The sequence below is a fragment of the Lepidochelys olivacea genome, assembly GCF_965140295.1.
Source record: "Lepidochelys olivacea isolate rLepOli2 genome assembly, chromosome: 1".
Classification (NCBI taxonomy): domain Eukaryota; kingdom Metazoa; phylum Chordata; order Testudines; family Cheloniidae; genus Lepidochelys; species Lepidochelys olivacea.
In genome coordinates this window covers 137,340,423-137,363,694 of record NC_140411.1, presented here as the reverse complement: position 1 = coordinate 137,363,694, position 23,272 = coordinate 137,340,423, and the positions used below count along the sequence as shown (strand labels likewise).

The following is a 23,272-nucleotide window of genomic DNA, read 5'->3' as shown; positions in this document are numbered from 1 at the left end:
GCCAGTATAAATAAATCAAAATCTCAGATGTTATTTTTCTTTCCTTTGGATAATAGTTCCAGGCTCATTTGCCATACATCTGCATGTCATGACTTTCTTAATGTGCTGCTTAGCGAGCCTTCCCCCTAGAGGATGGTGCTATAAAGAACGTAGTGTATAATTTAGACGGTATGGTTCGCTTAGTCTTTACTCAGAACACAGCAAGAAAAATTAATAGGAAAACCCCATTCCCAACAAATTTCCTCTCAACAATCAGTAACACAAAACTCCAGGCTTTTAATAAAGAGCCTATGGAGGTTTTCAAGTCAAGTCTGACGGCCCAGCAAACTTAAACATCTGCTTTCAGTTTCTGCTTTGAAGTCTTCCTATTGAAATGAAAAATTCTTATAGCTCAACCTAAAAACCTTTATGGTGCCAGAAAACCAACCCTCCTTCTATTTACAGAAGAAAATAGGGACAAGGAAACCAACCTACAGATGTGATAAAAATATGGGGACAAAGGTGCACAGTCCACACACCTTTTTGGTTTGTAATAACATTATGAAAAACTGCATACTCTCATTTTAGAATCATAGGTGAATGGAGGCTGGGCTGGGGGCAGCTTTTTGGAGATATCACTAATCCTTTTTCAAATCTGATTCCTGTCTTAAAGTAGCCCAAGGTGCTAAATTTAAGCCTTCTTAAGTCTGGATGTCAGCAACAGCTGGAGGGGGTCCTTCCCCATATTCATCTGGAAAATCTTATGCTCCAAGAATCCACTGTCATCAGAGTTTGCTAACTTCCACATATGGACATCACAGGAAGGAACAGCCTGAGCCTCCATGAGAACGCGGAATGCACTGGAGAAAGCCAAAGGCCAAACTGCCAAAGGCCAAGACTAAGGCTGTGAGGCTGGAATTTTTGAGAAAAACCCTCAGCGTATAATCCTATATTTATTGAACACAAACCTTCATGCATTTATCAACAACTTTGATCCATTTCTCCACTGCCATTCTTTATAAACCTCATATCTAGTAGTATATAGATTACTACCTGTCTGTCATTCTTTTACATTTTGTGTTTATAATGCCCATGTGAAAATGCATCAGCTTTAATTCACAGAGAATTAAAACAAAAGAGCTCTGCAAGCAACAATGCCAGTGGAGGCTAAGGGCTAAAGGTGAGTATTTTCTGTAAACACATTCTGTGCAAGACTAGGAAACCAAGGGACTTAATTAGTCACATTAGGTGACTAATGCCTGAATTAAGCAGGTTGAGTTGGAAAGAACATAGAACAATTGCTAGACTCCAGCTTTTCGTATGCTGTGCTATACAAAGAGGAACGTTGCTCCTAAGAGGAAGAACAAAAAGATGGAGATGTACATTCCTTTCTCTCACATGTGCCCCTGTAACCATGGCTGGGAATTGGTACATAAGAACCAACAGGTCCCAACAGAGAAGAGTTATTGCTGTCAACTCCTATATGCTATATATTGGCTCCTCTTTGACACCTAACCGCACGTTAGGATTATCACCTGCCAGATTTTCTAAGAGGTTCGTTTATAAAACAAGTTTCTAACTTCTGTGTATAAAAGTGAAAGAGTGAGCATGCATGTGTGTACATATATCAATTTCCTAACCTTATGAAAAATTCCTATAGAACTTAATAGGGATGCAACCAGTAGGATTCCAGAGTAATAACTCTAAAAATTGATTGCATTTAGTAGAAAATGCTACTGTTTCAAATTTTAAAAATTACATAGGTTGGTTTACAAATCCTATAGAAAGACTACCACTCTTCTTTAGGAATTATTGCAAAATAATCTGAGAATGCACAGAAACTTGGTATCATTTAGAAAACTCCCATTAAGACATTTCAAGAGTTGATCCAGGAGCAAGCTCATTTAATTTTTAAGATATATACAAATTTGAGTGAAAAAAGATATTGACAACATTGATGAAAAGATGGTAAAGGGACCTGGCCAAATAAGTTGATCTCTATGAATGGGTCTCTTCAGTTTGTGTAGCACATAGAAAAAAAATGTCTAAATTACTGTACGGATAGCATCGGACTCCAGTTAAGATACATAATATTTTTGCTACCAGGGAGGTGCTTTCTTGGAAGGAGTTGTGGGTAAAGGGGTACATATTGTCCAGGAACTAGGCAGTTTGGGGAAGAAGTTTCTAGAAAGTTTCATTTTATGACAAAGTGCCAGCATTCTAAAGATCCCTTGACCTGCTCACTTAATGCTCCAGTAAAGAACCTTCATTTTAAACAGAACTGCAAAATAATTTTTTTTATATTGATAGCAGCTAGATTGTTTTGGACATTATTGGAAAAATGTGATCCTTCTTCCTATGGAATTGTGATACAGTAAAATATGGACTGTCCTTGTAATGGAAGAGCTATCACACACAAGAGAAGTGCCAAAATGAGGATAAAAAGAACAGGAGTACTTGTGGCACCTTAGAGACTAACCAATTTATTTGAGCATAAGCTTTCGTGAGCTACAGCTCACTTAGAAATAGTGAAATGTACTTAGTCAATACACAACCAGAAGTCGGGAGAAACAGAGGCCTGACAAAAGCAGTGGACTGGAATAAGATGAAGGCCAGATGTGGGAACGGTTAACACCCCTTCAGGGAAAGATAAAAGGGTTACAATTTTGTAGGTTCTCAGAGGCAGTTCAGAAACACACTTCAACATGCCATTCAAATCTACAAATTGAGAGGCAAAAGTAAACATAGACAATTGCATAGACAATCCAGGAAGTTTTTGGAAAGCGTAGGGGACAATTTCCTGGCGCAAGTGCTAGAGGAGCCAACTAGGGGGGGTGCTTTTCTTGACCTGCTGCTCACAAACCGGGTAGAATTAGTGGGGGAAGCAAAAGTGGATGGGAATCTGGGAGGCAGTGACCATGAGTTGGTTGAGTTCAGGATCCTGACGCAGGGAACAAAGGTAAGCAGCAGGATACGGACCCTGGACTTCAGGAAAGCAGACTTCGACTCCCTCAGGGAACGGATGGCCAGGATCCCCTGGGGGACTAACTTGAAGGGGAAAGGAGTCCAGGAGAGCTGGCTGTATTTCAAGGAATCCCTGTTGAGGTTACAGGGACAAACCATCCCGATGAGTCGAAAGAATAGTAAATATGGCAGGCGACCAACTTGGCTTAATGGTGAAATCCTAGCGGATCTTAAACATAAAAAAGAAGCTTACAAGAAGTGGAAGGTTGGACATATGACCAGGGAAGAGTATAAAAATATTGCTCGGGCATGTAGGAATGTTATCAGGAGGGCCAAATCGCACCTGGAGCTGCAGCTAGCCAGAGATGTCAAGAGTAACAAGAAGGGTTTCTTCAGGTATGTTGGCAACAAGAAGAAAGCCAAGGAATGTGTGGGCCCCTTACTGAATGAGGGAGGCAACCTAGTGACAGAGGATGTGGAAAAAGCTAATGTACTCAATGCTTTTTTTGCCTCTGTTTTCACTAACAAGGTCAGCTCCCAGACTGCTGCGCTGGGCATCACAAAATGCGGAAGAGATGGCCAGCCCTCTGTGGAGATAGAGGCGGTTAGGGACTATTTAGAAAAGCTGGACGTGCACAAGTCCATGGGGCCGGACGAGTTGCATCCGAGAGTGCTGAAGGAATTGGCGGCTGTGATTGCAGAGCCACTGGCCATTATCTTTGAAAACTCGTGGCGAACCGGGGAAGTCCCGGATGACTGGAAAAAGGCTAATGTAGTGCCAATCTTTAAAAAAGGGAAGAAGGAAGATCCTGGGAACTACAGGCCAGTCAGCCTCACCTCAGTCCCTGGAAAAATCATGGAGCAGGTCCTCAAAGAATCAATCCTGAAGCACTTGCATGAGAGGAAAGTGATCAGGAACAGCCAGCATGGATTCACCAAGGGAAGGTCATGCCTGACTAATCTAATCGCCTTTTATGATGAGATTACTGGTTCTGTGGATGAAGGGAAAGCAGTGGATGTATTGTTTCTTGACTTTAGCAAAGCTTTTGACACGGTCTCCCATAGTATTCTTGTCAGCAAGTTAAGGAAGTATGGGCTGGATGAATGCACCATAAGGTGGGTAGAAAGCTGGCTAAATTGTCGGGCTCAACGGGTAGTGATCAATGGCTCCATGTCTAGTTGGCAGCCGGTATCAAGTGGAGTGCCCCAGGGGTCGGTCCTGGGGCCGGTTTTATTCAATATCTTCATAAATGATCTGGAGGATGGTGTGGATTGCACTCTCAGCAAATTTGCGGATGATACTAAACTGGGAGGAGTGGTAGATACGCTGGAGGGGAGGGATAGGATACAGAAGGACCTAGACCAATTGGAAGATTGGGCCAAAAGGAATCTGATGAGGTTCAATAAGGATAAGTGCAGGGTCCTGCACTTAGGACGGAAGAACCCAATGCACAGCTACAGACTAGGGACCGAATGGCTAGGCAGCAGTTCTGCAGAAAAGGACCTAGGGGTGACAGTGGACGAGAAGCTGGATATGAGTCAGCAGTGTGCCCTTGTTGCCAAGAAGGCCAATGGCATTTTGGGATGTATAAGTAGGGGCATAGCGAGCAGATCGAGGGACGTGATCGTTCCCCTCTATTCGACATTGGTGAGGCCTCATCTGGAGTACTGTGTCCAGTTTTGGGCCCCACACTTCAAGAAGGATGTGGATAAATTGGAGAGAGTCCAGCGAAGGGCAACAAAAATGATTAGGGGACTGGAACACATGAGTTATGAGGAGAGGCTGAGGGAGCTGGGATTGTTTAGCCTGCAGAAGAGAAGAATGAGGGGGGATTTGATAGCTGCTTTCAACTACCTGAAAGGGGGTTCCAAAGAGGATGGCTCTAGACTGTTCTCAATGGTAGCAGATGACAGAACGAGGAGTAATGGTCTCAAGTTGCAGTGGGGGAGGTTTAGATTGGATATTAGGAAAAACTTTTTCACTAAGAGGGTGGTGAAACACTGGAATGCGTTACCTAGGGAGGTGGTAGAATCTCCTTCCTTAGAGGTTTTTAAGGTCAGGCTTGACAAAGCCCTGGCTGGGATGATTTAACTGGGAATTGGTCCTGCTTTGAGCAGGGGGTTGGACTAGATGACCTTCTGGGGTCCCTTCCAACCCTGATATTCTATGATTCTAAACCTGAAGTACCACAGACAGTGCTATAGAATCATAGAAGATTAGGATTGGAAGAGACTTCAGGAGGTCATCTAGTCCAACCCCCGCTCGAAGCACGACCAACCCCATCTAAATCATCCCAGCCATGGCTTTGTCATGCAGTATTTGTCATGTATACATGCAGTCTTCTGTATGCAGTTCACTGTAGTAGCCATTTTCCGTTCTAAATAGAGATTAAAAACCAGCAACCCACATCTGGATTTTACATTTATTAACCTCTGTAATTATTCAGTGATGTTAAGAGGTTTAGCTACATGATTCTCATTACAAGCAATGACAGCTACATGGCTAACCTCTAGCATAACACTTTGATTTATCATGCATTAGTAAAATCTAATAGCATTGCAATGGAAAATCATTCATAGTATCCCGTAGAAAACTGTTATCCAGACCTAGCGATGCCTCTTCCAAATATGGTATAGTTTTAGGACTAATCATGCAAGATACCAACTACCCTAAATTACCAGGGTGAAAGTACCCATTGATTTCAAAAAGTCCAGGATTTCACTCCCATTGCCTTTTGAATTGGGAGCACTTAGCTGCTCAGTAGAAGTCTGTATGTCTATTTTGCGGTCAGCTGCTACACATGTCTCTTTTAGCACCAATGCTGTCCAGGTTTGCCCTCCCTCTGAGTATGTTTTAGATTATTTTCTCTACCAGACTTGCATACATTTTCCCAATTGAACTCTCATTTTATTCCTTTCTGTCCATGTTTCTAATTTCTCTATTTATCTGTATTATTTCTCTGTTCTCTCTGGAGTTCATACCTCCTAATTCACTATCATCTGCAAATTTTAATAATGTGCTACTTTTTTTCCTCTTCTGGATAGTTAACAAACTTCAACAAGTTAGGACAGAATACTAGAAACTGTATTGTAGTGAACAATCCCAGACTGTCAGAGAGACGGAGTAGATGGTCTATCAGGGATTTTTCAGTCTCTAATATTGATGAGTCTATAAGACTAGCCCCTATAAAGTGTGTAATAACCATTGCATATGCTCAAAAATTCTTCCTTTGTTCTCATTCAGGTAACTTGTAAAATATAACAGGGTGATGCATATTTATCTTTGAAATATTTCTGTTTAAGTAAAAATAACTCATGCATAGATTTGGTCAGAAAATAGGGTTCCCCGATGAAAGATTTCAGCTTTTCCTAGAAAAATTGAAAACCTTTGATACAGAAATTTTCAATCAAAATGAAACATTTTGACATTTCTGCATCAATTTTTGTTTTGTTTTGTTTGTGGACCCAAATAGAAATGTTTTGTTTCCGTTAGAATGTATTGTAAAGCAAACTATGTCTCCCAGGATGCACCAGTGTCCCCTCTTGCTGAACCACTAGGGTTCATCAAGGGTGATGCAGTCTGGCTGGAGAGCCCTGCCCATAGAGGAGACTGCAGGCATGAGGTACCTCAATTACAACTCCCATGAGAGACTAAACTTCCACATCTAAATTTTCAGGTTTCGGTCAATTTCACTTTTGTCTTGTATTCAAAGTACTATAAAGGTGCCCAGTGCTACCATGATAGGTACTAGGGACCATTAAAAGTGTATGGAAAAATCCCACATCTTGCGTCTTGCGTTTCACAGGATTGTCCCAGTTTTGAGCTAGCTAAGTTTTCACTGTATTTGCACTGCGTTTTGATGTTACACTTAGAAGATGTTGCAACATCATAATTTGTCCTAAAGGATAAACTTGTAAAACTGTCAACCCAAAGTAGAATTTAGTATATTTTGCTACAAGTTCTGGCAGTATACAGTCTCTCTCTCACTCACACACACACACTCACACAGGGTGACTCACTCTTTTGGCATGTCAGAGTCATGCTCTTAAATCGAACTATGTACAAAATCTGACCAAAATTAGATATTTTTGCTTGATCTTGGGTAAATCAGTTTGATGTGGTCCAAATTTCTGAACCTCTAAGTATCATGCAAGTCAGCCCCAGAATTACCTGATGGAAAGGTATGTCAAAGAGTGGTGACAAAGCAGGGATAATATTAGCGCTGTAATCTTAACACCCTTTCGATGTTGTCTACATTCTTGTCCTTTGCAACTTGAAAGGTGTAGTTAGTATATAGTGTTCACTGAACTTGAAAACTGCTCTCCACGGCCATATACCTTTGCACTAGAATTAAGAAATTAATAGACAATGGGCCAAATTCAGCCCCGAAATAGTATTGTCCTTATTGACTTCACTCATGTTGGGTCTGAATTGAGCCTAACAGATTCAGTATTGATACAAAAAAGGATTTTGCATTAATAGTCACTATGTACAGCATCTAGAACATGATAGATGCTAGTCATGCTTTTTAAGGTATCACTGCAAGGTTTGAGATACCACAGTAACGGGAATAAGAACCTGTATAGAACATAACGTCACAGCACATTTTGGAGGTGCTAGTGTAATACAAATAAATGATAGAATTACATAGAATCATAGAAATGCAGGGCTAGAAGGGACTTGGAAAGGTCCAGCTGAGGGAGGTCCATACCCAATCACTAAAGTTTAAAAGGATTAATGGAGCAGGACCCATGGAAAAGGCTACTGTAACATACAAAGTAAATAAGAGTTTATGAGAATATTTTCACAACATTCTTCCTCTGATGAATGGAAACATTTTCAGATCTCCCCTGAGGAAGATTTATTGAATTAAGTTGTCGGAGAAACTTTCCCCAGAAAATAAAAAGGTGCACTTAAATAGGCTGCTCTTGTCTTTATGTTTAATTTTTCCTTTTTTGGAGGGTCATTTTCATTTAGGAATTGGCATACACATCTCTGTGGACAGAGAAGACATAAGACAAAACTATAAACAAAAACATTTTAGCATGAAAAGCAAGCCCTGTTTCCTCCACACCCATTTTACCTGAGCTTGTTTGCAACTCTTCTAGAAAGATCTGAATAGTTCAAGAGGCCAAGCCTTTGAGGAAAAACTGCAGCAGATTTCTTTAGGGAGAGAAGATAGATAAGACCATATTCTGCTCACCATTACACCAGTGGGATCCCACCGGTGTAACAGAATGTAATTTGGCCAAAATAATACTTTTATTACATATGCAATAAGAGATTACTTTTGTAATATGTGTGTAACTTCAGTGGGAGTTTTGTCTGGCTAAGGAATGCAGGACTGGGTTCTAATAATCATCCCATAGTAACCTAAGAAAAGTAAAAGCAATGCATCTCTGGGGATCAGCAGTTACTTACCAGAACATTCAAATCCACTACCTCTGTAGCCCTGTTTACATTTGCACTTGAAGGATCCCTGAGTATTGAGGCACTCTGCATGGACGTTACACTTGTGTGTACTTGCAGCACATTCGTTTATATCTAGAAAAGGGATAATTCAGTGAAAATTTCATTCAAATCATAGTTTCATAACAATCTGCCTGTGGCAGTCATCTGTTTTCAGACAGTTTAAGCACCAGCATTAGAACCTGAGACCACTGCTAACAGAAGAATCCGCTCTGGCTATGGACTCTTGCTTCTTTCTCAAGACCAAAACTTTTGGCCTGTGTGTCTGAGCATGACTTGTAGTATAATAATTTTAGGGCCTGATCCTGCTCCCAGTGAAGTCAATGGAGGTTTTGCTTATGACTTCAGTGAGAGCAGGATTGGGCCCTGAGATTGTAAATGTTGCTCTCCTAACAAAATACAAAGGGCCCATGAAAGTAAGCATGACTATGATGAAATGCAGTCATTTAGGCCCTAGTTCTGCCCTCCTTGCATGGAATAGCACCTCACTCCACGAACAATCCATTGCAAGTAAGAACTGGCAGAACTGTGCCTGTAGATTGTAAGATCCACAGGGCAGGGGGTTCTTGTATTTGTTTGAGAAGTGCCAGGCACGTACAGGATGCTGCTGGAAATATAATTGATATATTCAGTTAACCATTATGTTAAATTGACATCAGAACATTTTAAACAGTGGCAGTAACTGATTTAATTGTTTTGTTCCATTTGATTTTGCTACTGAATGGCACAAGAGCTTTTCTGGTTTCTCCCACATGAGGGAGCTAAGTTCTTACAAAGGTAAAGTTTTGCACCCATTCATATGTTACCCACCCATGATTCACACCCAGCAGGTCAAAGGTACAGATGCAAAGCATGGGTCAGCACGGACACACAAGTAACAGAGAACTCTGCATCAAAAGGCTGATGTATTTGTCAATAAGATTCAGACCTGAAAGCCTTAGGCCTGGTCTCACCATTTTGTCTATGCACATACATATATGGGGGGGGAGGGGGGGCAAGGCTATGGTTTTCAGTTTTAAGGCTCCTGGGATTTGAGTACAACAGGAAACCAAGACTCCACTCTCCTAAATCTGCCTTAAAAAAAAACTCTCAAAAACAAGACAAACATTAGTTCTCTTTTGTATGTGCTCAGTGTAATTCCAATTCTCTCAGGCCCTTACGTACTGTATCATTAAAGCAACATTTTTCAGTGCCTGCCACATCAACTACAAATTTGCTCTTCTTATGCAATATGTGAGGCCTCTAGTTAATGGACTGCAACAAGGGACTAGAGAGGTTTGACATTTGTTTTTGCATCTGTGTATGTTAAAATGACTTAGAGTATTTTCATCTGTATTTGTCTCTGCATCTGAAAGATCAGAGATGTAACACAGTTCTTCAAAGTAATTAAAACCTGCTTTTTCTAGACAGTTATTTTTTCTTATCTGAGCTGTACAAACAAACAAACATCTCTTTCCACTGTGTTACAACTTAATGAAAGCATAGGAAGCTGCACCTCACTATGCCGATCAGAGCTGAAAAATGAATTTACCCGATTGCTTTTAATCCAAACAAGTGAGCTTTCAATTAGCATTCTTAAATCAAAAGTGAGCACTCCCTTGTAATCCATTGTTCCCTTGTTGCAGATTTATTACAAATAATTGTACTTCTTTTGTGAAATTTCCTAGAGAGGTCTTGGCAAGATAAGGCAATATAAATTGCAGTTGCCATTGTAAATTTTCATTGCTATATATAGTTTTTCAGTCACCAGACTGCAGAGATTAGTCAATATCCCAAGGAGGACTCTAAATGATATTTTACATCTGGTTCTGAGCTGCACTCAAGCAGAAGCCAATATTCATGCTTAAAGCAAAATCCACTGACCACCATGCAATAACATGAAAGATATACATTGAGGAAAGGGAAGAGACAAACCAACCTAGTGCCTAAATCTTACCTACACAGTCATAATGGCCACTGACATATTTCAGTTCATAACCAATCTGACACTTGCAATAGTAGCTTCCAAAAGTGTTGACACATCTGCGGTTATAAGAGCAAATAGCTTTGCCAGTGGAGCACTCGTCAATATCTAGGGCAAGGAAAATGGAAATTGGTAAGATCAAGCAGAAGGAAAAGGAGGAAGCAAATGCACTGCTAGTTGTCACTTGCAAGGTGTGCTTTGGTCACAGCTGTCACTGGAACCACACATTTCAAAATGTCCATGTTATAAAACATGTCCTGTGACTTTTATATTTGGGGATTGTTTTGCATATGATTAGGTGGATATGATGGTAACAGTAAAGCCAAGTTCACTGAAAACCTTGAGAGCTGCCAAGTTAAAATTAGGTTGTGTGACAAGCTGAGAGACAGCAGGAACCATTAAAGGTAATGGTTTGTCATATGGTCATGGAATATGCGTGGGGGAGAGAAGTACTTCACAGATTGTGATTTCTCTTGGGGGTGGTGGGGGTGGAGGGGGTGGGGGGTTGGGAGGAAACAGCAGAAGACTCTTAAGATAAGGCCTTTTGCAGAGGTGGGAAAGCACCAGTGAAGAAAAAACATCAGTTTTCTCTCCTGATTTCCTGCCCTGCTGCTTGCAGTGGTAAATCCTTTCGCTCTGGCAGAAAAGTATGAAATTATGGGTAGAACTCAGGCTGGAAGTCATGAGTCCCTGGGGGTAGGAGACAGCTGTCGGGGCATGCGACCACCCTGCCCTTCCTGATAAGTGGTAAAGGGCTCCTGGTATGGAAAATGCCAGAGAACCACAGTTTGAAAGGTTCTTCATTGATCTGGAGTGGTTATACGTTAAATAGGTTTTAATTTTTTTTCTTATTGCAAAATGAAGTAACATTTTTATTAAAATAATGCAACTGGTGACATATGGAATTTAAAAATTGATGGTATTTGCCTTTCCTCTCCCTCCCGCAACCCCATATGAACAAACTGTGATGTTAGATAGAATTTGCGATGACAAACCATTGTCCTTAACTACAGGAACTCCCCGCTTAATGTTGTAGTTATGTTCTTGAAAAATGCTACTTTAAGCGAAACGATGTTAAGTGAATCCAATTTCCCCATAAGAATTAATGTAAATGCAGTGGGGGGAGTTAGGTTCCAGGGAAATTTTTTTCGCCAGACAAAAGACTATATATACACACACACACACACTATAAGTTTTAAACAAATAATTGAATACTGTACACAGCAATGATGATTGTGAAGCTTGGTTGAGGTGGTGGAGTCAGAGGGTGGAAGAGGGTGGGATATTTCCCAGGGAATGCCTTACTGCTAAATGATGAACCAGCACTCGGCTGAGCCCTCAAGGGTTAACACACTGTTCTTAATATAGCCTCACACTCTACAAGGCAGCATGAATGGAGGGAAGGGAGACAGCATGGCAGAGAGAGAGAGAGAGAGACGCGCATTGCCCCTTTAAGTACGCTGACACCACTCTTAGTACGTTGCCTTTTTAAGTAGATCAGCAAGTTGAGACAGCAGCTGCTGCCAGCAAGCTTTCTCCATCCTGAGCCCTGTCATGTCTCCGTCTCCCCCCCACTCTGTGGAGATAAGGTATAGGAGCGGGGGGCAGGTGCGGGGGGAGGGGGACATCCTGACATTAGCACCCCTCTTCCCCCCTAGCTGTACAGCAAGCAGGAGGCTCCCGGGAGCAGCTCCAAGGCAGAGGGCAGGAACAGCACATGGCAGGGGAGTGGGGGGAGGGACACCTGAATTGCCCAGCAATTGACAGCCTGCTGGGTGGCTCCAGCACAGGGAACTGAGGGGAGTGGGGAGCTGATGTGGGGTCTGCTGGTCCACCCTGGTTCCAAGCCCCCGCCAACTGGCTCCAATGGGCTGCTCTTTCTGCAACCAGTGGACAAAGCAGGTGGCTGTCAAACAATGTTATGAGGGAGCATTGCAAAACTTTAAACGAGCATGTTCTCCAATTGATCAGCAACATAACGATGAAACAATGTTAACTGGGACAACATTAAGTGAGGAATTACTGTATTATTATTACTTATAATATAGCATTATGAAGTGGTATATTAAATGTATCTGATACAACAGTCAAATATCCAAACCTGATGGTGTAGGCCAGGGATTGGCAACCTTTGGCACGTGGCCCAGCAGGGAAATCTAATGATAGGCTGGGACGGTTTGTTTACCTGCAGCGTCCACGGGTTCAGCCGATTGCAGATCCCACTGGCCACGGTTCGCCGCTCCAGGCCAATGGGGGCTGTGGGAAGCAGCGCAGGCTGAGGGATATGTTGGCCGCCGCTTTCCACAGCCCCCCATTGGCCTGGAACGCTGAACCGCGGCCAGCGGGAGCTGCGATCAGCTGAACCCGCGGACACTGCAGGTAAACAAACTGTCCCGGCCCATCAGTGGATTTCCCTGACGGGCCGCGTGACAAAAGTTGCCGATCCCTGTTGTATGCATTTGCTTGTATGTGAAGAAAAATCAGAACTGCGGAGTCTTGGAGCAAGACTCCTTATACAACAAGTTTTACTCAGTGCCCTCAAAGTGTTTTGGTGGGGGAGTATTAGCTATAGGCGTTGCACAACAGTCAGTTTTGGATTACACGGTTAAAACTCTTTGCAACTCTTTAAATATCTCCATTTTATGTCCACTTACTAAATTTTTTAATTCATTTAAAGTCAAAATCTTCCCCTGAGCCACTCTGTGAATTCCTCAGTCTTGATCTGTATTACCTAGTTTGCATTCATTCCAGGTGCAGAAGACCCACTGATAACAGAGGGAGTACTGAATGCAGAATAGCCATAATGCAGGTCAGGGAGGATTCTTATCTTATGGAGTAAATATTCTATAGCTCATTATCTCTAGATCATTCCCAGCTTTTATTCCTTTGGATTCGTGGGTAGTTGTTGCCAGGAAGCTTGCAGGTTATGGTCCAGATTTCCAAAATGTGGCCTGTAGGACTCAGGATTGTGTACACAACTAATTGTGAATTCAAATATTAGCAGACAGATGGCCAGCTACCTGAAGTGTGCGCACCATTTTGGTGTTGATCTAGAAATTGCTAATATTGTGCCTGCGATTAACTCTGAGGGCCAAAAAAAAAGCAGGTGCACATTAAGTGGGTGCAGGCTATGCACACAAGAAGGCTGGGCTGAGGCCTAGGTGGAAATCTCGTCCCATAGTTGCTAGATGTTTTTAAAATTGTGACCAACTAGAATGTTTGAGATGTGTTGCTCTTTGGATCCAAAAATAGTGCAGCATTTTCAACCCATTTTACTTATACTAAACCTTTCCTGTTGGGCTGCTTGTCTATTGTAAGTACTTACATGATCCCTACTACTTTGGTATCTGAGCCCTGCACAATATTTAATGTTTTTATCCTCACAATACTCCTGTGAGGTTGGAAGTACTTTTATCCCCATTTCACAGAGGGGAAACTGAGTCACAGAGCAACCAAACGACTTGCCCAAGGTCACACAGGAAGTTTGTGATGGAGAAAATAATTGAATACAGATCTCTCAAGTCCCAGGCTAATACCCTAACCACTGGACTATCCTTTCTTTTGCTCATGTTTACACCATTTCTACTGGAGCATTAGCATTTATCTAAACTCCTTTTTAGTGTTTTAAGATGTATGCTGAATGTACCGAGGTACTTCATAAGCTAAACAAACATATGAAACAATCAAAATGGATGTATGAATAGCTAAAAGAAAGATTTAGGAGAAGCTCTAATTTAGGAGATTTAGGAGAAGCTCTTGTCTGTTGTATTTAAACACATGCTTCCTGACTGTCTGCCTTCAAATACCTCTTAAATAATTAAAACAAATGTTAATAATAAAACTACAATAGGAGGCTGGTTAGAGAATCCTGCTGATACACCCAAAACCAGGACATTTCCAATCACATTCATTTCATTTTCAAGGAAAGAAACACCCATTATGGCATGTTTATGGTTTGGAAGCTGAGCCAAATGTCCATATGGGTTCACTCTATAGCTCATAGAGCGATAAAACACTCAGGACGTACGAAATTTGTGTATGGTGTACTGTTGCAGCTGTGTGTCAAAAGGACAACTCCTATGGTATGTCTCTCCTTAGAAAAAGTGTGTCTAGGTTGACGTGCTTAATTGATCTGTTGCTTGAAAGCTTATGCATGTTTTTTTGCCAATATTGTTAAAATTCATTTCCTGTGTGTTTGACATGTCAAACCTCTCCATGATCCAAAATATTCTTTGGGCTGTAGAGTATATTCCTATAAAATGTATTCCTCAGCAACATCTGAAATTGAATAGCTACTGTATTCCTCTGCTCCTATCAGATATTGCCCGCACAGCTGTTCTTTATAATCTGGATTCCAACCCAAACCATTTGTAGTGTGATCAGATACCATTGTGATAGGGACTGTGTACATGCATGAAATCATCATCATCATCTCTGTCAGAGACATTTTCACAAGTAATACTCTAAGCGCAAAAGGAGGTATTTCTACTGTACTTTTGGGTCAACCACAGAAAATACAGTTTTCTTAGTTATGAGTAGAGCTATGTGAAGTTTTTTTCAATGAAAAGTTTATTCAGCAAAACATGCAGTTGTGGTCAACCTGAAACTATGTGTAAAATTTCACACAAATAATTTCAGCCATTCAGAAAATGGCCAGAGAAGGAGAAGAAAGAGGAGTTGGTGCTGTCGCTCTTGTCTCTTCCCCATCCCTCATAATCTTTGGGCCAGTGGGTAGGGCACTCATCTGAGATGTTGGGGCCCCACGTTTGAATCCCTGCTCTACAACGAAACCAAGATGGACTTTTTCAATTCACCACAAATTCCAAAAAACTTTCAGATTCAGTTCGACCTGAATTAAATTTGTTTTTCAGTTTTTTGGAACTACTACCAAACTGGGGGGAAAAAAATCAATCGTTGCCCGGCTCTAATTAGGCGTTTCAATTGGCTAAAGTTGCCTGACTGGAATGGAAGTTACACAAACTCTCTGTGTATTTTTGTGAGATACAGAACTAGTCTTGGAATGCCGAAATTGCAAAGTTTGCAGATGCCTGGTACACCTAAATCTCTTTTGGAAGCTTGCAAATGAACTCGTATGCCTAATGATTTTTGTGGTGTGAAATGAGTACAATGTTCTGAAAATAAGTTTATCTGATAGTCTCAAGCCAGTGGCACAGACATACCTGAAGAAGTTCTTTTGCCCTCCCTTTAAGAGGACATAAGTGTGCAGTTTAAGATTTCTGCTGTGTATCTAGTGCATGCTGTTGACTATGTTCCCTCTTAAAATGAAATAAGTATCCTTAGGGTTACCGTAAGTGAAATAAAATGACCTCTGAATGTACAGATAACCTAACTGAAACAAGTGGTGATCTTCAGACAGAAACAAAGTGGAAGCCTTGCCGTCAGCTCTAAATATGCTGTACAACTAGCAGTGGGCCCCCAGATCCCAACTGTGCGGTCAACTGTGGCTTTGCCATGAGCCCTGTGCATTGTGCATAGTGCAGATGACACTAAACTGGGAGGAGAGGTAGATACGCTGGAGGGTAGGGATAGGATACAGAGGGCCCTAGACAAATTGGAGGATTGGGCCAAAAGAAATCTGATGAGGTTCAACAAGGACAAGTGCAGAGTCTGCACTTAGGACGGAAGAATCCCATGCACCGCTACAGACTAGGGACCGAATGGCTCGGCAGCAGTTCTGCAGAAAAGGACCTAGGGGTTACAGTGGACGAGAAGCTGGATATGAGTCAACAGTGTGCCCTTGTTGCCAAGAAGACCAATGGCATTTTGGGGTGTATAAGTAGGGGCATTGCCAGCAGATCGAGGGACGTGATCGTTCCCCTCTATTCGACATTGGTGAGGCCTCATCTGGAGTACTGTGTCCAGTTTTGGGCCCCACACTACAAGAAGGACGTGGAAAAATTGGAAAGAGTCCAGCGGAGGGCAAAAAAAATTGTTAGGGGCCTGGAACACATGACTTATGAGGTGAGGCTGAGGGAACTGGGATTGTTTAGTCTGCGGAAGAGAAGAATGAGGGGGGATTTGATAGCTGCTTTCAACTACCTGAAAGAGGGTTCCAAAGAGGATGGCTCTAGACTGTTCTCAGTGGTAGCAGATGACAGAACAAAGAGTAATGGTCTCAAGTTGCAGTGGGGAGGTTTAGGTTGGATATTAGGAAAATCCTTTTCACTAGGAGGGTGGTGAAACACTGGAATGCGTTACCTAGGGAGGTGGTGGAATCTCCTTCCTTAGAAGTTTTTAAGGTCAGGCTTCACAAAGCCCTGGCTGTGATGATTTAGTTGGGGATTGGTCCTGCTTTGAGCAGGGGGTTGGACTAGATGACCTCCTGAGGTCCCTTCCAACCCTGATATTCTATGATTCTGTGATTGTTGGGAAGGAGTTTCCTATTTTACCCCTGCACTGTTGGTCATTCGTTAGCAATGAGACTGACCTTTGGATCTTAAGCACACTACTATTCTTTCCTATGTTCTGAAAATAGTAGGGATAATTTCTTTGTCACACACTGAAAACAAGAGGCCCTAACCTTGAGCCTGCGGGGAGGGGTCAGTAGTCCAACCTCATACGGAGTTTTTTAAGATTCAGGACTTCATTCTGAATGGGCTCGGCAGAAAAAAATTGAGAGTAGGAAAAAAAAAATCACGCCACACATACCTATACACATCCTTCCATTTGGTCCCAACTGAAGTCCAGTTGATGGACACAAACACCGCACCTCCTCTTTGACTTCTTCACATCCATACTGGCAGTTCACCATAGCACATGTCCTAGAATCTAAAGACAAAACACACCCTTGTTGGAATCTAGACTGGACAAGACCAATCCTTTTTCCTAAACTAGCTCTGTGTAAATGCCATATACTCAGCTGAACAGAATAATCTTATTCACTGTTCTCAGCATCTGCTCATCACATTGTTTAGTCACTAAAAGAATAATACTCAATGGGTATGTCTGCACAGGAAAAAAACCCACTGTGGTGAACCTCAAAGCATAGGTCAAGTGACTCAGGCTTGCAGGGCTCCCACTGCAGGGCTAAAAATCTCAGTGTAGATGTTCAAACTCAAAAGGTTTCAGAGCCTGGGTTTAAAGCCCAAGCCTCAATGTCTACACTGTTATTTTTAGCCCCACAAGCCCAAGTCACTTGATCTGGGCTCTCAGGTCTTTTTTTCCTCTGTAAACGTACCCAGTAGGTATAAGAGTTACCTAGATGTCTGCCATAAGAGTATAACCATGTTTTTTCTTCCCTCTTGTTTTCTCCTATTCCTCCTTCCTCCTTTCCTGCCCCAACCCCACAGTCGCAATTTCTCACTTCTCTTTTAAATTGTAAGCTGCTTGGGGCAGGAAACTTGTCTTGTTAATTGTCTGCAGAGTGTTATGCTCTACAGAAATGAACAACAATTCTACCCTGAGGAGAAAAAGCTCCCAAAAATAAATGGAAAAGTCTCATTTTTAGCAGTCACTACTATAAATACTTTAAAAGTATTGTTATATGGAGGGTTGAGTGAAATGTCATTAAAGCAACAGTTGTCCTTCATTCAGGATATAACAAAGGAAGCCGTTGAACTTCTTTATGAAATACTATAGCTGAAACAATAGGGGTCACTGCCCAAAACACAGGCCACATGCAAGGCTGGTCAGGAATCTGAACAGTAGGGGCAGAGGAGTTTGACAAGAGCAGAATGTAAATATATGGGGGCAGGGTATTGTTTGACGGAGCTCTGTGTATGTGAGAGAGAAGTAGCAGAAACATCACAGAAGCACACAAAGAAGGCAGCAAGGAAATGCCAGGGACAGCAAGAGAAGCTGTGATGTGTTTTCTGTCCCCCACCCCCAACACACACCATGAAAGGGTTACCACGGGCCTGATTTGTTTTGTTAAAACTCTTCATACACGTTACATCAAAAAGAAAACTTGAGTCAGACACCCCCATGCAGGCACTTACTAATAGCAGGCCAACCCAGCCCACGGGTTTACACAATTGTAAAGGCACAAATAAGTGCTAACTCCAAAGATCAAAATGCAAAATATCAAGTACAGCAAAATAAACCAACCAACCATCCATCATCACCTGCTGCCAGACCCTCTTACCCTGCGCCCTTGCGTATGTCCTCCAAAACCTTTCCATTATCTCATTTGACCATAAGCACAAATAAATTTCCCTGTACGCAGGTAGATTGGTCACTGCTACCAGATTCACTGAAGAGAACTGCATACCCCTCAAATCAGTGTGTTCATCAATACATCCCTTTGCAGCATGGGGTGACCCACTACTGTGAACCATAACTGCACTTTGTATTTCTCTGCTATTTCTACCCTGTAGACATGATGCAGGGTGCTACAAAGGACTATATCAAGGAGTAATAGGATAAAATTATGCCTGGGAAAATGGAGGTCAAATATTAGGAAAAGTTTCTTAATGGTGGGATATATTAGTATGAAAGTCTTCCAAACAAGTACTGGGAACACCAGGGCTTGGGTCGTGTCAGACAGAACTAGAGAGAGCACTAGAAAGTAGTTTCTAGGATATTAAATTGACACTTTCACTTTGGGATGGAAAAAGTCCATTCCAAAGTGGAAGAATATGGTTTCCCCGTGTTTTAGGAAGCTTACTGAACACTGAACCTCACTAAAAATTCAGTTTGAATTCTGGACAAAGATTTGTATCTATAGTTTATTGTACTGGGCTCATTCATCCCTAGTCAATAAGGATGTTGGTCCCAGGATATCAGAGAGACAAGGTGAGTGAGGTAATATCTTTTATTGGACCAACTTCTGTTGGTGAAAGAGACAAGCTTTTGAGCTTACATAGGTCTGAAGACGAGCTCTGTGTGAGATCAAAAGTTTGTCTGTCTCATGAACGGAATTTGGTCCAATAAAAGATATTACCAACCTCACCCACCTTCTCTCTCTAATATGGTGCATTAGCAGAGTTGTGGACAGAGGCTATGCAAGCTACCCTACATTTGAACTAACCCTGTAGAACTGTCTAAGGCTTTCATTTTTAAGGACTAACATTCCCCTAAAAACACAACTGTACCCTAGATTAGTTTAATCTATCCCTTTAAAAATACTGCCACAGGATAGCACATCCTTTAGTGCTGACAGTACTAGGAATCTGAGGGATATACCCTGTCACAGATAAACTAGCTGCCAGTCATCCTTACACAGGAGTCATTTTTGATAAAATATTGATTGGATAATCTGTGTATCTAAATTACTGCCTGTCCTGGGATATGTCTTACTTACTTGCACATGTGCCATCTGGCATGAGCATGTAGCCATTGAGACAATAACACTTGTAGCTGCCATGGGTGTTCATACATCTATGCTCACAGGGACGTGGTTTCAATCCACATTCATTTGTATCTGCAGAAATAATTTGAAAGAAATGAGTGCAGGGATTTTTATTATTTTAAATATACGGTTATAATGTTGCTTCATGCCTAAAATCCCCCAAAGTAAAAGCCCTGGGATAGAAAATGAGCCAACCCTTTGCAAGAAAGGAATTCAGCAGACCATCTGCCTAAGTGAGTACTATAAAAACTAGCAAGGAGAGCCGGCTGCACCTGACAGACTGCAGTGCAACCTCTGGCAGACCGCAAGGGGAGAGAGGAGAGAGAACAGCAATTACAATATTTGCTAACAGCAGGATTTTTATTATTCTAGCTAGAGACTTTAGTCCCCCATCTGACATTCATATGAAAAAAATAAATAAATTAAAAAAGCGAAAACAAGTCAGTCACACAGCATGGGGAAAAAGACTACAAAGATTTCATGCGCCAAGCATCAGCTGTGATGTCATGGCAAGAGTGAATCATTACAGAGGGCAGAGTTGATCATATGTTAAGAATTGTCTTTTTTTTTTTTTTAAAGGAAACTCACACAGCTGAATTCTTTACCAATCTTCAAAATTCTATTCCCAAAACCCAACCTGTCAATAAAATCTGAAAAGCAGCAGCGTAGCTGAGGGTAAACAGAGTTTACCCACTTCTTATTTAGGGAATATGGGGTTTAGGTTAGTTGACCCACTTTTTTAAAAAAAACAAAAACTACTCCTGAAAAGGGCAAGAAACAAACAATATTATTTTCAATTGCCCAGGAACCAGCTTTTGTAGAAAAGGAAATCACCTCGCTGAATCTAATTTGCCTGGAGTGAAACACAGTCCTGACAATGGAGGCTACACTCCTGTTATATGTAAACAGTATCTGCATTTGCAACTTTCAGAAACTGTTTGGCAACCGCCCCTCTTTCACTATTTTGAAACCTGTTTATCAAATACTCAAGAGTTCATTAACAAAAAACATCACTGCACATAGTCCATATACCATGTGTTTAATGATACAGTAATGCGATTTCAATAAAGACGAATCTCAGAGGGCTAAGTGGGCTCAATTCCAGTTCTAATGGTCTCAGCATCTGTTCATGTGTCAGTGTGGCCTGCAGGCCAGAGGAAAATCTCCAGGCCACAAAGAGCAAACAGTCTGGTAGTGATATGCCTGCAAAAGTATTTGTCAAGAGCCCATTCCAACAGAAAGAGGAAACATGATGTTACTAAAAATGTTGTTGTTTTTCATACATTTTAGAGACACACCAATTTGGAAATTACAACTGAAAGTTTTGTAGCTACTACAGTTCCATGTAACAGCCAAGATTACTGTAACAAAGATGAGCAGAATTTTATTTATTCAACTAGACAATGGAAACATTTTTCAAAATTACCAAAGTGACTTAGAAGCCTAAGTCCTATTGCCATTCAATGATTCTTAGCCTCTTATGAAGAATGGGACTTAGGTGCTTTTGAAATTTTTACCCATTGTGTATAGTCAATTTCACCATTTTCTCTTTAGAGTCAGTCAGTTAGTTTTTCCCTTGCTGAAAATTCCTTATAAATAATTCAACATGGAAGAAGAAAAATTAAAGGGCTTTTCTGAAGGGTTTTTCTAATAGCACCCTTCAAATAATGTTCTGAAGTTATCTCAGAAATTGGACTGATTAATTTTTTTTACAAATGGTTAATATTCAAAATTGACAGTGTCCTTTTAATCTGATTGCTTAACATTTTAAAGCAGAGTCTAAAAACACTGTGAAAAACTAACATATATTGTCTCTTCAAAATTTTCAAAGGCTGCCTTGTAAACTTATGAAGCCAAAACTATTCACTCAAGTTTCTGAATGTACAAGTTTGGATGTCCTAATTTCAGAGTTCTCAAAAATTCAAATTAGCATATACAAACAAAGGGCATTTACCCATGTAAATTGTGAAGAGTCTATCAATTCAGTTTGGAAGAAAAACTTGTGTTCAAGAAACTGGAGTGGGATTTCTGGGTTCAATTCCTGGTTTTTATGAGAAGTTCATGTGTGTCCTTGGGGAAGTCTCTAATCACTCTGCATCTCATTTCTCCATCCATAAAATGGGGAAGATAATTTAGTTAAATAGTAAGATGCCTATACAAGACTCTAGGTGCCCTAACCTATACTACAATAAAATTTGAACAGCATGAAAATAATTTTGAACAGGAACTCAGCAAGCCTACCATCTAGAGAACTCATTTCCACCCCTTAATTGTAGTGGGAAGCACGCTCTCAGCCCTGTCCCCAAATCCTCTCAAACATATGTCTTTTGAAGTGTGCCTGGAAGATCAACACATATGGGCTATTTTGGATTAGTAGGGATGCAAATTTATAATGCTTCCTTTCTTTCATGTCTACTCTGGCTATAAACGCTCTGTGATTATTTTTTTTACTATGCTTAAGCACTGTGCCTAGCAAAATGGGATCTTGATCAAGACCTTTTGGCACTACTGTACTATAAATAGAGTTGCCAACTTTCTAATGGCACAAAACCGAACACCCTTGCCCCGCCCCTTCTCTGAGGCCCTGTCCCTGCTTATTCCATTCCCCCTCCCTCTGTCGCTTGCTCTCCCCCACCCTCACTCACTTTCACCGGGCTGGGGTAGGGGTGTGGAAGGGCGGTGACGGCTCTGGCTGGGGCTGCAAACTCTGGGGTAGGGCCGGGAATGAGGGGTTTGGGGTGTGGAAGAGGGCTCCAGGCAGGGGCAGTGGGCTCTGGGTGTGGCTAGAAATGAGGGGTTCAGGCTGTGGCAGAGAACTCCAGACTGTGTCAGGGGGTTGGGCTGCAGGGGAGGGGGAGGACTCTGGCTGGGGTGCAGGCTCTGAGTGTGGGGCCAGGGTTAAGAGATTTGGGGTGCAGGACGGGGCTCAGGGCTGGGGCAGGGTGTTGGGGGTGTGCAGGGTCCCGGCGATGCTTACTGTGACTCCCAGGAAGCAGTTGCCAGGTCCCTGCAGCCCCTAGGTTCCCGACCAATGGGAGCTGCGGAGCCGACACTTGGGGTGGGGGCAGCGCATGGAGCCTCCCTGGCAGCCCATGCACCTAAGGGCCACAAGGACCTCGGGGCCACTCCGGGAGCTGCAGGGAGCCTACTTTAGCCCCGGGCCTCTGCTGTGCCACCGACTGGTCCATTAGAAGTCCGACCAGAGCCGCCAGGGTCCCTTTTCAACTGGGCGTTCCGGTCGAAAACCGGACGCCTGGCAACCCCAACTATAAACAATACAAAAACTGTTTGCATACATCCGATATTCTGAGTGAGCAAAAATATAGGGTCAGCCAACAATGCACACCCCAAATCCTGGCTGCATAAGCAGAAGAAAGGAAATGTGCAGGATGGGTTCAGAACACTGAACACTTGTTCTTCAGTATCTTTACAGTATATAAAAACGTACTTAAAGTGGAAGCATGGTCCAATGGCTTGGGCACAAGCCTAGGACCTGGGAAACCTAGGTGCAATTCCTTACTCTGCCATAGCTGTCCTAACATACCTTGGGCAAGTCACTTAGCTGCTCTATGCCTCCGGTCCCCCT

General features: G+C 42.1%; 1 protein-coding gene across 3 annotated transcripts in view; it reads right to left on the bottom strand.

Annotated features, from left to right (window-relative positions):
• Positions 1 to 23,272, bottom strand: part of EGFL6 (EGF like domain multiple 6) — a 71,344-nt gene that overhangs the window by 23,535 nt on the left and 24,537 nt on the right. For 2 of the 3 annotated variants that reach the window (XM_084616874.1, XM_084616876.1), the window contains 4 exons: positions 19,639 to 19,758; positions 17,046 to 17,165; positions 10,350 to 10,484; positions 8,366 to 8,488 (listed from right to left, as the gene is read on the bottom strand). In XM_084616874.1, the coding sequence (XP_084473000.1) occupies positions 8,366 to 8,488; positions 10,350 to 10,484; positions 17,046 to 17,165; positions 19,639 to 19,758 (498 nt within the window). The remainder of the gene's footprint in view (positions 1 to 8,365; positions 8,489 to 10,349; positions 10,485 to 17,045; positions 17,166 to 19,638; positions 19,759 to 23,272) is intronic. The other variant, XM_084616875.1, reaches the window with a different exon arrangement.